Source organism: Meleagris gallopavo, chromosome 13 (assembly GCF_000146605.3).
Source record: "Meleagris gallopavo isolate NT-WF06-2002-E0010 breed Aviagen turkey brand Nicholas breeding stock chromosome 13, Turkey_5.1, whole genome shotgun sequence".
Classification (NCBI taxonomy): domain Eukaryota; kingdom Metazoa; phylum Chordata; class Aves; order Galliformes; family Phasianidae; genus Meleagris; species Meleagris gallopavo.
The window spans coordinates 1821174-1837058 of record NC_015023.2 but is presented as its reverse complement, the minus strand read 5'-3'; the positions used below and the strand labels follow the sequence as shown (position 1 = coordinate 1837058).

General features: G+C 40.3%; 1 protein-coding gene across 1 annotated transcript; it reads right to left on the bottom strand.

Moving 5' to 3' along the window:
- Positions 1-11727: 11727 nt before the first annotated feature.
- On the bottom strand, positions 11728-15884 carry CIAO2B (cytosolic iron-sulfur assembly component 2B; the record flags this gene model as incomplete). The annotated part of the gene is made up of 5 exons (XM_003209823.4): positions 11728-14268; positions 14791-14836; positions 15279-15404; positions 15645-15724; positions 15803-15884. Coding segments are annotated over 5 exons (432 nt in total), but the record flags the coding sequence as incomplete, so codon positions are not given.
- Position 15885: the final 1 nt, after the last annotated feature.

The window sequence follows — 15885 nt, the reverse complement described above, 5'->3', positions numbered from 1 at the left end:
GGCGGTGTACGCGGGCAGGTTTCCTCAGCTCGTTGTGCCCTATGCTGTGGCTTAGGAGCCGTACTGTCTACAATATTGTTAGGAAGAACGTTTGCAAGCGTGCAAAATTTGCATCGCTTCGTGCTTGGATGACTTAATGTACAAGAGAGGGTGAGGGGAAAAGCCCCCGTGCTAGGTGCTGTGATGGCACGATACAAACGCTTGCTGCGTGCCGCATTAACGGTTTCGGAGGCCGATTTAAAACATAAAGGTCAAATTCATCTCTTGATTTCACCTGAGCAGCAAAAGTGAGGCTGTGAAGGTTTTATCTTAAGTAGCACAGTCATTACCGTGTGATCAAGTGAGGAAAGGGCCCCAGATAGCTACGCTGGCATGCTGAATGGCTCACCGCAGCATCGTGCACACAGTTTATTGTTTTCTTAGCAACCGCGACGCGGTGGACATCTTACAGCCAAAATAGCCCTGGCTTCAGCTCCCAGAAGATTACAGCCTGGTCAGTGCGGGAAAATCCCTGTGACTTTGTGTAGGGACCGTTGCCATCAGATTAGTAAATGCTTAAGTTAATAAATCAGCTGCTGAAATAAGGTTAAAGAAGGCAAGGAGATAGAGAGGTGATGGAAAGTAATAAATGGACATAGAGAATCAGGTAAAGGAAAGAAAGTCTCTGGGGCTGGGCTGCGCAGTTGCATAGGCAATAAAATTCTACATAACTGAGAAACATCTTTTCCTTATAACGTTCACTTTGTGAGGCTCCTTAACTACGACAAGAGAAACACGTAAATGCTCTACAGGGTCTGGCTGCAGGAAATAGATTTGGTTTTTTCCCTATAAAAGCGAGTGAATGTTTTGTTATTTTCAGGAGCTAATTATAACTCCAGTCCATGCTCTTGGGATGGCTTTGACCCCTTTGCCCTGATAACAGCAGTTTAAAGTGTTAATGTGGCAGTTAAAGATCACGGAGTGCTTGCAGCGCTCCTCTGCCTATCCCTCAGAACAGCACCGAAATAGCCGCGTCAGTTCCAATCGTCGGTCTGGTTGTTAGAAGCGGTGAGTGCTTCAGTGAAATGAACAGAACACATTGCCGTGGTTTACATTTTAAATCATATTTAAACAAATTAGCAATAGCATTTGAAATGCACGTTGGTTACTTAATTTGGATAATCTGAAATCTATCAAACCACCTCGATTAATCTGTGTTTTTATGCAGCCAAGTGGGTAAATATACTTCCAGAAATGTTTTTTCTTCAGTGAGCTTAAAAAAATTGAATGTTTCTGCCTAAAATTCTCACCTGGAAGTACTCTGGTTTTATGAATTTTTTGGACCAGCCCGTCCTGCTGGCTTCACTGTGTGTCAGGGCCAAATTTTAGAAGCTGGAATATAAAGTGGGGATATTTCTTTCTTTTCTGTGTGTAAGAAGGAAAATCTGGGGAGCATCAGAACTAAAGATACTGTACTGCTTCTATGGCATATGTAGCATTGCTGATCGAAACCTAGCTAAAAAATGAGAGCCATTTTTTATTCCAGCTCTTTTGCTGATGAACATCATGAATGTTTTAATGATGTAAATACAAGATAGAACCCTCACAACCAAAATAAAAAATAAAATAAAAAAAAAACAAAGCAACAACAACAAAAAGAACAAGAAAGTCATATAAAAATACTACATAAAGACTTTAAGAGAACAGCATTTCAGCAGGAAGAGAGCCTGAAAATAGAAAATACCTTACAAAAGTTCAGGACCACGTGGCAAATGTTTTGTTTTGTGCCAGCAGCCAGGTACAAGGAATGAATTAATGGTTACAGAATACCATCACAGTTACAGGATACTACTGGGATCTGGCACTGGGTTCTGTGAATCATCCTTTAGCAGAAAGTGAGATGGTCTTGGATTAGGTCCCTGAGGCTTCACTTATTCCTAGAGGGATGACTGCAAGTCATCTGGAGGAGTGCAGTGCCAAGGCGGTTAGGGCTGTTCTCACTGTGTAGAACCAGAGAGGGAGGGATCACAGGGGTCACGTAGCTGCTTTATCTCCCTTGATCCTAATAGATCCAGCTATTTTGTGAAGTTGGAAGGAATTAACAGATAATTCAGGTTCATCACTTGAGACATATAACGTTCTTCTTCACACAGCATGTAATTCTGTTTGTTATTTGCTATTGCTATGTATATATATTCCTGCATACGGTGCTGCAGCACGTAATTATTTTGGTGGGATGCATCTGAGACCACACAGACCCAAGAAGCTGATTTAAATTTCTTTGAAGGACTTTCAAACCCTCTCCTTTCTCACCTGCCCTCCATTTCCACTAACACAAGATTCTACTTCTAACAAATAGTAACTGTAATTTATTTTTATGTAAAAGAAACTTTAATGTCTTGTTTTTCTATTCTTATTCTCCAACTAGCTGCTACTGGCCTAAGGTTTGTTTTAATTAAAGAGTGCTTCTGTCACATACTGTACTTCATATTTTTAATAAGCCTAGTGCTCATTATATATTGAAATGGAAACAGGAAATTTTATAATTTCTTTCAATTTTACATAGAGCCAGGCCTGGAGTCTATCAGTGTTGAAGGTAAAAGTCTGCTCCAGCCTGCACGGCAGATTGGAAGTACAATGAATTGAGGTTATGACTATAGCAGTGCTACCATCTGTGGTTCTTGAGTCCCAGGTGGCTCTTGAGCAGTTCAGTGTTTATTCCCTGAACAGCCACATCATAACAGCAGCAGAGCTGCAGTCAGGGAGCACTGTCTATCCAGGTCCTCACTGTGTGAGGAGGGAATAAGTTTCAATGAAAGCAACAAGCAAATTCTGCTGAGGCCAGAAGCACTGGGTTGTCCTTGGTGCCAGGTACCCAGTTTAATTCCATTCTAACTATCAGGGTGTTGTGGGATCCTGGAGGAACCACTGGAGTCTCCCATTTTTGAATCAATCCAAAATGTTCACTTTGTATGGTAAGCTCTCTAAAAATGGACTACATTTTGCTTCATTTATTTTCACTTCATCCTTGTACAATTTTCATTTTGATTATTTCAATCACCCTTTATTTAAGGTGCCTTTTCTTTGTAGTTTACTGTTGTTAACTCTCAAGTCTCATTGTATCCCTCTCCCTCACCTCTCCTCTTTCCTTTCTCCTCATTCTTTCTTCTTCTTCTTCTCCTTTTTTTTCCCCATTCATTCTGTAGCTTTTGAGAAGCATCAGTCTGCCTTTTTAGTGCACTATCCTGGCCTCAGTACTTTTCATCATGTGGAAGATGTAAAACATGCAGTATGATCCTGTTGTTCCAGTTATTATTGTGATAATAAAGCTTGTGCTTGGAGTTTCTTTTTGCTATACTAGGTACAGAGCGCATTTTGTAGTTTAAATGACAAGCACAACTTTGCAGGGGGTGCAGTCATAACTAAGAATACATAAATTGGTATCTATGCACTTTCCCTTCAGATTTTCAGGCAGAAAAGCAGAATTTTGGAGGAAGAATAAACTGTGACTCTACCTCATGAGTGTTTATTCAAGGTTAAATGCCATGTTGTAAACTGCATTTATAATTTTTACATCAAATGATTATTACCAATGAATTCTATTTTTTGTTTTAGTTGTTGTCTTACATTGGAATTGTTTCCCATTTGGTTATAAATAATAGAAGTATTCTGAACAGCCCAAAGACTGGATAAGCAGAGTGAGACTTGGGAAACTATTGTTCTCAGTTTGGCTCTGTGCTGGAAGTTGTGTGTTTCTCCTCTTTTTACTTTTCAAGTCATCTGCACTGCTCAAGTCTAATTAATCAGCCATTATGTGGGTGAAGTTATTTCTATACAAACTGCAGAGATATCCACAAAGATCTGTTCTTGCCAAGTTACAGGAAGCATTACTCCTGCAGAAGCCTGAGTCTGGCTACCTCCCAAATACCTAGACTAAAAAAGAAATAGCAGCTGTTATTATTATTTTAATTACAGAACTGAGAGACTTAGGCCAGTGGGACAAGAGACAGAAGCAGTGGCAGGAAATGTGGTTTGTATTATTTTTTTAACATAAGCAAGATAAAAACAGCTACAGGGAAATGAAGAAAATACTTTTTCTTTATCCTACTCTTTGTACAAAAGTGCACACATGGCCTAATTTTTTTCTCTGCACATCCCTGTGATTTTACACTCACTAATATTGTGTGCTGAACAGATACACACAAGTGGTTCTGTTTGTGTGTTGTATGTACATAAGTATTAGGCCTTTCATGTAGCATATGGTATATTGCATTACCTTGCAGTTGATCTGTAGTGGTGCAAAAGTAGACTGCAGTTTGAACTGTACTGGTTGTATCAGCAGTGGAGCTTTCAGTCTTACCTCTGATTCCTTTGTCTGCAAGCTCAATGAATGCCGCATCCATACTGAACCTGCATTTACACATTCCCAAGGCAGGGCCTCCCTTTGGCCAAGGAGCCGTGCTTATTCTCATAATTACTCTTGCATTTAACACAGCTAATGTTTTTTACTGGGTAGAGATAGCCATATGCTGGGGCTACAACAGTGAGATGTGAGAAATGCAAGCTTTGGGGTCAACAGAAATCAACATAGTATGGAGAGCTCACTTGTAGTGGCAGGGGGAAAACACAGACAGAAACCTAAATAAACCCAATTATTGTATCTATAAAATTAATCCCAACTTGGTTCCTGTAGCAGAAATGCTAAGTCACAGCTTGAAGCAGTGACTGAGCACCTGGTGAGAAGGCAGGGCCAACCAGGGGAGCTCAGTGTATGCAGTGCACCTGAATGACTGGAAGGGGTGGAGCCAGGATGCACTCCTTCCCAGCCCTCATTTAAGGGTTGGCAGTGGAGGTGAGGGTTTCTTGCTGGAGAACCCTGGCTACCTGAGGCCTTTTGAAGGTAAGCAGATTCTTTCCTTTGTTTCTGTGCCCGCTGCTGAGGAAGTCCTCACTTGCTGCAGCCTAGAACCTTACTGCCATTGCTGAGCTTTCTGTTACAGTTCCTTTCACAGTTACTTAGTTTCCTCCCAGCTCCAGACCAGAAATTCTAAAGCTCACCCATCATCACTACAAAAAAATATGGTATGGTTTGTTCTTTTAAATATAGAAGCACAGAATGGATAAACTTTAAATCTGTTGCTTTTAAAGTAAATACCTCTGTCTTTCTTAAATGAAAGAGTGCAAAAAATAATTTGGGATAGGACTGATTGGAAATGTGCTTTGTCTCTCAGCTATTCTGAATTTCTCACTGCTTTGAGTAATCTCAAAAGCTTCCCGTACTATATAATCCTCATGACAGCTGAGCCAGGTGAATCACACTTCTGAAAAGAGAGAAGTTGCACAAGTGGTATATCTAATTTCATTTTTCCCTGTACAGTTCATAGCCACTTTTTGACAAAGTGCACCACGGTACCAACAAACTATCCTGTTACAGTATACTGGGGAAGAGATGGACTGTCCGTCCATGACTGGAATGCTAAATATCTTGTTACAACTCTTGTGGGATGTATACTCTTTAGTGTGGATTTCAGAGGCCCCTTTCACAAAATATCTAGAAGTCTGATACTGTGAAAAAGCTTCTGAATTTACACATTGCAACAGAAGCTGGTTTAAAGAGCGTGCAAAGTAAATGACTGGTTGTCCTGCTGAGAGGTACGTAGTGGTAAGGAAGCAATTTGCAATGTAAGATTTATCATTTACCAGCAGTAGCTCTTGGCAAGGGGAATGAATCTATTTACAATAACAAATTAAAGGAGTTGTACTAGGTCAGACTCAGCTTACATCCAGTTTCCAGCAGTCAGCAGCTGATATCTGGAGAACTGACAGTAAAGACATGATAAGCAGTTAAAACTGCACCCGTATGCCTGCCATGTATTCCTGCTGTTCAGAGGCTGCTGATGCATTTTTTTCTATATATTTTTCTAGTTGCTTTTAAGCCATATAAATTTTTTATAACTTGTAACACCCCCTGTTACTGTATTGTAAAGCAAGAGTGTAATTTTCTTCGTACACGTAATGATTTTATATTTTCCTTCAGAAATTGCCTCTCAGCTGAGGAATCTCATGTATTCAGTCACTCATGTAAACCTATTCCTTAATTACTCTTCTCTGAATATTTTCTAATTCTAACACGTCTTTTTAGAAGTGAGGGGACCAGAAATGCATGCAGATTATTCAAATTGCAGGTCACTGTGGATTTATGAGTTGGGAAGAGATACTTTCTAATTTTGTTTAGTCCTGAAAATTCCTAGCATCTACTTACTCTTTTTCAATTAAGCATTAAGTAGCGTTTTCACAGGCCTACTGTAATTCTCTTTTATTGAGGAACTAATATTTAATAGCCAGGAAATTGGGTAGAAAACAGCCTAAAGCTGCCCATGGCAACCCACAGAACCTGTTTATTCCATATGCCTACAAAACAAGGTCTTCAAAAGTTGCTTGTTGGCAGGCATCTTCCACTTAGTACTGCAGAAAAGTCACAGAAACTTCTAGAAGGAAAAGTATAATTGTAAGGGAAAACTTTTCTGCAGCAAGAGATTACAGTGAGGGTGCCAGGAGCAGCATCGGAGATGAGGCGTTAGTTATGTTCAGTACACTACAGACATATCAAGAAGACTGAAAACCTGGATTATATCTAAGTAATGAATAATCCCAAATAAAATCACACTATTACAGATGCTTCCATGGATGTGGCAGCTGAACAAGGAAAAGTGTCCTTGCAAGGAAAACCCCAAGGTAGGAGCAGGCCTGTGGTCCTCTCTGGAATAAACAACACACTTGCTGAGTCATGTAGATCTGTCACCAAAGAAAAGAGGTAAGGCAGAAACATAATGTTAGTGACAATGTGAAGTGGAACTTTAACTGTGCTGCCCTCTTCTGTGTGTAAGATCGGGAAAAGGACATGAATTTTTCAATCTATATTTTCTTATACAGAAATATAGTTTTGTGTCCGAATGTACATTTTATAATGCTCAAAGAAGCTGCATCTTGTATGAGGCTCCTGGTAGGGACTCATGGTGACCAGTATTAAAACACAGCTGCCCTTTTGGTTTAGGCAATGAAGCCTGATCTTGTTTACCATGTAGGGATAACTCAGTTTCCTTTTCACTTCAGTGTGAAAAAGCTTGAAGCTAAGGAAAAAAACTCTCCCTCCTGGAAAAGATTTATGAATTTGAATTAGAAAGGCTTTACGCTTCTTTATAACCCAGTGCAGAATTTATGGTTGTCTTCTCCTGTGGTGAGTGATGTTATGGAATCATTAATGTAGAATGTGTAGGAATTTCCATGTGAAAGATTCTATCATCTGTTCTGGGAGAAACTCAGAATTTGTCTGGTTGGAATACACTTCTGTATAACAACAGTAAAAGGCATTCTTGTAAATGTCTCATTTTCTGCTTTGCCCCTGCTGCTATTTAGGATAATCCTATGAAGACCTTCAACATGCTTATTGTAAAGATAAACTAGAATTGTATGGACTTTGTTATTCTCACTTGTCAAAATTATTTCTAGTCTTACTCTTGGGGAAAAAAAGTAATAAGCTTCATTATATGTCACTTTCTCTCCAAAGGTATAAAATGATCAGCCCTAACTAGAGTGCTAGTTACTCCAGTGCTAAAATTAATTCAGTCCTGGCTAGTCCCATATCAACCTATATCTAAACCCAAACTGTTTTCAGTGAAGCAGATAAGATGAATGGAAGAAAAACAATTTCTTACTACTCTCAGAATGAATACCTTAGTAGCACAGCCAGCGAATACCATGTAGTGGAATCTTTGGAGAGGCAGCAGGAAGCCGAGTTGCTGGTCATGCTGGGAAAATGCCTGAGAATTATTGCTCATGCCCTCAGTCTCTACATGTCTCATGCCTGGGGGCAGAGTTCCCTGTTAGAGTTGTCTTTGGCAGACATATTACAATAAAAATATTTGGGCCTTAGTCATTTTAAGTGGTCGGTCTTAATTTTCCAAATAATCAAAGCTACCTATATTCAAAGAAGAACTTGGTGATCACCCCTTTGCTAATGAAATTCAGCAGTGTCTGCCTTTCATGGCATTTTTCCTGTTTCACAGTTTTGGAAACAAGTGCAGAATCAGGCCTTGACAGCCTTTTCTCTTTTCCAAGTTTACTCACAGCAATAATTAGCATTAACCAAGCAATTGGCTCCTTGGCATCAGAGGTTTCACGTCAAAAGCAGCAAGTCTGTGATTTCACTGCCTGCTCACTCATCCAGGGCTATGAGGTGGAAATATCTTTATTCAACAATTAATGTAAAAAAAACAAAACAAAACAAAAAAACCACCATGATGAATACAGTAAACAGCATTACTTCAAAGGCTCTTTCTCTTCACATTCACCCTATCCTCTGCATAATCCCTCTTTCATAACCTTTACCAAAGAAAGGGCTATATATTTGCATTACTCCTCTGCTCAAGCACATCAGCACCACCAGAATAATTTAGATGAACTACAGCCTTCTAAGGTAACAGCAGTATGTAGCTAGGCAACAAGAAAAGAATATAGTATTTTTCAGGAAGGAGGGCTTTCCTAGATGATCTCATACAGATGCAGTGATCTTTCCCTTATAAGAAGAAAACTGCTCATTGGAAAAATGAGTCAATCATCCTGTCATCATCAAGTCATATCGATATATAGGCTTCTGTTGATGAACTGGCAAAGAAAATAACGATGCATTGTATACTGTATCTATTTATTTCTCCATATTTGTTACATATTTGTAATTTCATTTATGAAGGCTAAAAAACAAATGATTCTATGGCAGATTTCATTAACTGTCATCCTAATTAGAATTGAATGCTTCAATTAAAAAATAAGTCAGCTGAAATAAATTGTGTGTCACTTCAGTGGGAATTGTCAGCACTGAAAAGGAGATTTTGCTAGTGGAGAAGGCACCTGGTTATGTGTCCTGTCTGTGTAGTGACAGAATGGTTGTGAGTGGTGCACACTGGTTTTATGAGTCTGAAGGGTTTCAGGTAAGAGGAAACCAAAAAAGTTGATCTGGACTAACAGAGGCAGCACAGGCACTGTTTGCCTCCGTATCCCAAGCAGACAGGCAGGACGAATAGCTTCCCATCTGACAGGTGCAGTCACCTTCTGCTAGGTGGGGACACAGTGGGAACTCTGGATAAAGATATTTGCCCCTGATATTCAGTAAGGCTTGTGCTGGTAGGTTCTCAGAACAGCCGCTGACCCCTGTGAAATCATAGCACCATCTGCTGGGGTAATGCTGAGCATCGTTACAACCCGTGATCACATCTGAAGCTGTAAGCAGGTATTACTTTCAGCTATCCCATTTCTCCTGTATATCCTTTTCTGCATCACACTGAGAATTTGTCAGTACCTTAACTTTATTTGGCTTGCAGAGCTGCCAGACCTTGTTTCGCAGTCTGTGTGGTTGGGACACATCTCACACAGCAGTGTGAGGAGACCCAGTCAGGAAAACATCTTCCATAGAGCAGGGCAGTGCCTCTCCAGCTTCCGTGTTTGTGGCAGCATGTTATCTGTGTATTGCTTCTTCTGTGGTACAGACCTGAATGCAGCTGATCAGACACTATTACATCAGTCTTGGCAGCTTTCACACATGTACTTCCTCTCTTTGGCATGTTACTTTATTTGTATATTCCAGAGTCTGTTCTGTGGGATTGTTTCCATTCTCTCCAGCTTGACCAAGTCACAATTCATACTGTGGTATCTTTTTCATCTTATCTTTCTTTGTGCAGAAACAGGGATTGTTCCATTGGGCATGCAAGACACCAAAAAAACCAACCCCAATATGTTTGCAGTCAGTAAAAGGCTCAAACAACTTTTAAGAGGATGAAGACCACAATATTCATAACAAAGTTCCTGCAGTTTTAAGGTTCAATAGAACATATTGCAAGCATTGAACTCGTATGATACATAGCTGATGTGTACAGATTAAAGCTAATACAATGTTTACTTTTCATTTGTAAAATTAAACAACTCAAATTTTTGCTAGGAATGGCCCAATATTCTTGTTACTAACAAGTATATGAATATGACAAGACTTCATTGCTTATATGCTTATAAAACAGGAGGGAAAAAAAAAGAGTCTGTTGGCATTAACCAATTTTTTTCATGCAAGCACTGCAAACTACAGGGTCGATTTATTTGTTACTTTGAAGAAGTGACGAAAACAAACACTGCTGCTTAGATACCTTCACAATCCTAAGACAGATCATGTACCAGCTCTTCCATGAGCAAAAGTATAGAGAACTGAAGCTGCTGGGCATCCTGGCGTTAAGCAAACTGCTGACATTGTACTGAGGTTATTTTGGTCAAAACCACGTGAGAGGCATCTGATGGGAACTCAGATGAGATTAATTGGGTAAAGAAAAAAAGCTACAATAAAACATCATACCAAGAAATATCAAAATAATGGAGAGAACCACATACAGACAAGAGAGCTTGGCAGTCCTGGAAGACTTGCTGGTCTCTGGGGTTTTCCTGCTAGGCTGTGTAGGCTTAACTGCTGTCCACGCTCATCAGCTGTTGTAGTCATGATTTTGGAAAGGAGTGCACCTCCACTGGTCAAACTAAAGCATTAGTTCTACATAGGTAATTGTTCTCCTTGTCCTCTTCTCTCTTGTTGCTTTTTGTGGGGAAGGGACTTGGACTTAATGACAGTGGGCAACAAAGGCTTTCTTGTTACCTGCTGCAATGTGAGGGAACAATGGGATGGGTTGTGTAATGACCCAGAAAGACAGGACGGAGGGAAGACAAATCCAGGGTAGCACAGTGAGGTGTAATATGGCTCTGCTATTTTCTTCTCTTTCTCTTATGCCTTCCCAAAACTCTAAGATAGCAGCTGTTTCCCCACTGCCATGTTACATTTATTCCACTGACTTGATGGAAATTAACTTTTGTCCTGCTCTCTCCCTCTAGTAGGAGCTGAACTGATGGCAGGATTCAGAGACTTGTGAAGAGCGCAGCCTTGGCACCTGAAACTTGTGTGTGCTGCAACAAGATTGTGACAAGCACTGAAATCAAAGAGGCTACTTGCAAATTATGTTGCTGCTCTGATGCATTTGTACATTAAGGTGGGATAGCAGGGTCTCCAATGGTTCAACCAACCAGGATGTCCTTATGACTGCAGGCAGTGCTGCTCCTCTCACCACAAAGTTAAGCAATGGAGGCAACCTGCCACAGAATGCAAAAGCTCTTTACAGGTGAGACATAAAAGAAATGCATGAGCAGATGTTAAGAAATACGTAAAAAGTTTATACAACTCCGCAGCTTATATTCTGCAACTACTGAAGCACTGAACAAAACGAGGGCTCTTGTGTTTTGTGAAAATGTTATTTTCAGCATTTTGCTGAATGAAAAAAAAAGTCGTATGTTTTCTATTAAACATTGCTGGTAAATGGTTGTGAAACATACCGGCAGATTTAAACACTCTAGTCATAGCCTTAATTTCCCTTCTTTTTCCTCCTCTTTTTTGGTATTTTCCATAGTAACATTTGAAAGATTTTGCTATATTAATTTTGTTTTAAGGAAAAAACTTGTGTACTTCTTGCTCAGTTTGTATTTATGCCAAACAGTGCATTTCATGAGGGGGGAAGAGTGGTGCAGCTGTCTGCTTGACAGGCTAGAGAGAAATGTTTTTAACAGCTATAAAAAAAACTACTGTAAAGCATGTTATAAATCAATGCCCCCAAGGGAGATTCTTATCAAAGCACTTAGTTGTTATAAACATCAATCTTAAGTACAGTTGGAAAACTAAAATAACTTCTTTTTTAATTAACTGTTGCCAATGTGTAGTACACATCACTCCATGCAGGAAAACACAAGAAATATTGTCCACTGACATGCAAAGCTCTTCTTGTCACTTCTTCCAGGAACAGATCAATAGCATCTCTGGATATGAAACTGCAGCTCATTATGAGCTGCTTTGTTGCCACTCATAATGAGTTTGAGTCTTCAGAAATTGCAGACTACTGGACAACAATGACAGCATGAGAGTAGCTAGAAAGAAGTCTGTTTCCTCCCAGGAAGTAGATCTGTGTGTGCAGGCCTGAGTATGTGCAGAGCAGCAGAGCCTGAGACACACAAACTATGTTGTTCTGCTGGCTCAAACACAAGGCAGGTTACTCCAGCACACAACACAGCCAGCACTCTAGGGAGGTTTTGTCACAGTGTTTGTAGATTAAGAGGAATGAATACCATTCAGTCCTCCTGGAGGACTCTTCTCAGAGCCCAGGAGTTTGAAACAGATGTCTGCTTCTGGCATTTTTCCTGGACTTGAACGAGACTGTTTGCATTCCACACAGCTGCTCTAAAGGGTCATATTTTCTGATGAAATGTGTCCTATTACAAAGCACTGGAGAGACTAAAGTTAGGGGGCTTCTTTTTTGGGGGGAGGGGGGGGGAGGGGCAGAGGGGCAGAGTAGTCTGTGAAGAAATACTTGTAACAAATTAATGTTTTCTTCTCCCACTTACTCTTCATACAGCAGGCCATAGCTTGTGATCATTAAAGCTGGGCAATGGAAGATTTTTGCTGAAATGAAAACATTAGCATTCAGCAAGTACTCAAGCTGAGGGAGCCCCATGCAGAAGGAGCTGCGATCTTCAGCCAAGTAACAATGGTTTGTCCCTTCTGTTGTTTCTCTCACCTAATTAATATAACATCCACATCATTTAAAGAAACATACCAGATCCAAAGTTATGGAATTAATCATCCTTAAGTAGCAGGAGTCAGACCTTTTGTTTGACACTGTAATGAAGTCCCTTTACTGAAAAGTCATCTCTCAACTATGTACTATGAACAACCTAACCACATACCGTTGCTTTTCTGAAAAAGTAAGCAGTGCAAAGTGCACCCATAGGATTACTGTAACATGGCTTGTGAGGCAAGAGCTAACATCCAATAAATTATTTATTATTATTATTATGCAGTTGTGAAGGCTAAGAAGCAGATTAAATAAAGTAAAATTTACTAATTCCTTCTGTTTTATACATAGGTTAAAGCACATCAAACATCTGTTGCAGCCTACTCATCTTTCTATTTCTCCCCCATATTTGCATTCCTGTCTTCCACAAAATCTTGAAGGATAAGTTTCATTTTACTATTAAAAATAATAATTAAAAAAAAATCAATCAAGCATATTGCTTATGAGTTGCTTTCACGTACTGCCAGAGCTGAAGTTGTCATTTGTGGTGCAAAGGCTGGCAGTGTCAGGACTGATCAGTTCAGTGACTAGGCCTGAGAGACAAAGAGCATATTAGCAGGTGTGTCAATCTACTCCTTTATCAGCATTAATTTTACACAAATATTATTTTTATTTCCAGTTTCATTCAAACATCAAAGCAAATGCTCATTATTCAAAGGATGCTAATCAAATAAGCAAATAAACGCTGCTGAAGAGTTGGTCTTCTACAGAAGCTCTGTGTATACTGGGTGAGTAATTTCTAAAATGAGTAGATTTGGATTTGCTTCTGTTCTATTTTCTTGTATATGTGTGAGCTTCACCATCTCACTTGGTTTACCACTGCCTTAGTTTCCTGGCAACACAGACTAGCCTGTTCCACCAGGCTGTGGTCTACATAATGTCCTTCATAAGGTTTTTGAAATAGCATCTGAGATCATCCAATAAAAAATACTGAAATGTAAAGCATCACTATCACAGGTCTAATTAACACAAAAAAAAAAACAACCAAGAACTCTATACTAATTACTCTCTAAATAACTGATAAAGGTACTACATAGCTGATACACAAGATATTGTATGTGTGCAGAATGTTTGAAGGAAAAACTATTAGTTCAAAATAATCATATGAGTATAAAGATCTTAACTGCTACTTAACTTGGTATATTTGTGAAACCCAGTGCACAAAATCCACTTCTAAAATGCAGTTTATAACTAGTCTTTAGATAGTAAGAAACCTGTTAAAAACAAGTTCAACCAAATGTTTTTTAAGAGTTCTGAAAAAAAAATCACACCAGTGCAATAATTAACAAACAGAAAAAGCCAACTTACATCACAGCTTTATAGCTACCAGCAAGCTAATTTTCTCCATACTACTTTTTCTTATTTTGAAGAAGTAATGGAGCACTTCTTTAAGGTAGTTTTATTTTGCTCATAGATACATGTAGCATTAGCAACGCCACTTATATACAAAATGAATACAGCAGAATACCAACAGTTTCCTGATCAGACAATTATGATCGAGCAGACAAACACTGATTTACCACTTCCAATAAGTGAGAGTTTTCCAAAGCAGCTGCTACACGTTCTTTATCAGCAAGCTGTTTATTAACTGCACAGAAAAAAATACCACAAGGAGCTGGTCAAAATATTGGAATAGGAGGTCTTTTTAGAAGCACTTTACAGTGAGACTAATATTCTCAGTGTTGCTGTGGTACTCAGCTAAAATAACTCCACAGATGCTAACTACGTTACAAAGCTGTGGTGTAAAGTCAATGACAGCACATTAGCAGATCTCAAACCAGTAAGTTATTTATGATTCGGTAGCAGGAAGTTATGCATGTGTACGTGTAACAGGAGAGGAAATTTACCTCCAGCCTCCCCCCTCTTTCTGTGCTGTCCAGGTTAAGCAATGACTACTTGACAGCACAGACTATCCAAGGAAAATTTAAACTAAGACACTGTATGCTTCTAAGTTTGTTATTACACATTCCTGTTCTGTAACATCTCCCAGAAGGGGCTGGTATGTGTACAGTCCCAGATACTACACAGCTAATCTGCAGGTAGAGGAATCTATCTTCTAATTTTTTGATTAATAAAAGAAAACCATACAACAGAGTAATAAAACACTTACCTGCATGTTCAGAGGCATGTGTTCCTGGTGTTATATGAACATCCATCTTAAAAAGTATGGAGAAAGAAAAAAGGGGACATGTCAACAAAACACTGGAAGCTCAAAGTATTTAATTAAGAAAGCAGCAAAACAAAGCAACAACAAAAGACATTCCTGGCATGGCCAGATGCTGTACCAAGAAGAATAAAACCAAGTCCAAAAGAACGCTGCATTTCCACCTGCATAAGCCTCCTTCAGGCAGAGGGCTGAAGTGCTGCCATCTCCTTCTGTGCCCTCATGCCTTCACATCACAACCCCACTCACCTGTGATGCTACCAGTACAGAACTGCAGCTCTGCACCAATCTGCTACCTTAGTTCCTTCCTTGGCCTGGAGCGTTTCCCTCCCCCATAACGCGGAGCAGAAAGTTCCAGTGGCCTCATACTCTAATTTAGTTGCTTTTGAACACCATCCGTCTCTTCTGCTTTCCAGAGTGATTTTACTACTCACCTTAAACCTCTCGGGCAGTGATCTGATCAGTTTCACTTTTATGGACAGGCCGATTAGCGTTGCCATGCTGCAGTGCGGGATGGTGGGTGTGAACTCCACCGCCACGGTGCTCTCGGCATCGTTCACCTGTTGGAAAACAAACCCGCGGGCTGCTGCGCCCTGCCTGCGGCGCTCCATGCACAGCACTGCTGGGAGCTGCGCCCCGCTACTCGGGTTTTCTTTGCCGAGGGCTTAAAGCACCGTGTTTAAACGCGGTAAATTCACATAATACGCTTCTTTACACGGTTTGGGAAACAAAACAAAACAAAACGTTATGAACAAACAAGGAGGAAAAAAAAAGCAACAACAAAAGTAAGACAGTCTCACTTTGACTCGAACTTGCTCGACGACATTCAGCTCCTCCAGAGTCAGGGGATGCTCGGGGTCGTTAATGGAGCGGATGAGATGTGCGGCGTTAAGGAAAGCAGGACGGAGGCCGCCCTTCCCGCCCGCCCCCCCACACCCCCGCCTTCCCGGCAGGATATCGAAGATCTCCCGGTCGTCGATGGAGTCGGGCAGCTCGTCGTCCTCCTCCCGCGCCGTCACGGGCCGCTCCCCCGAGCGGCGG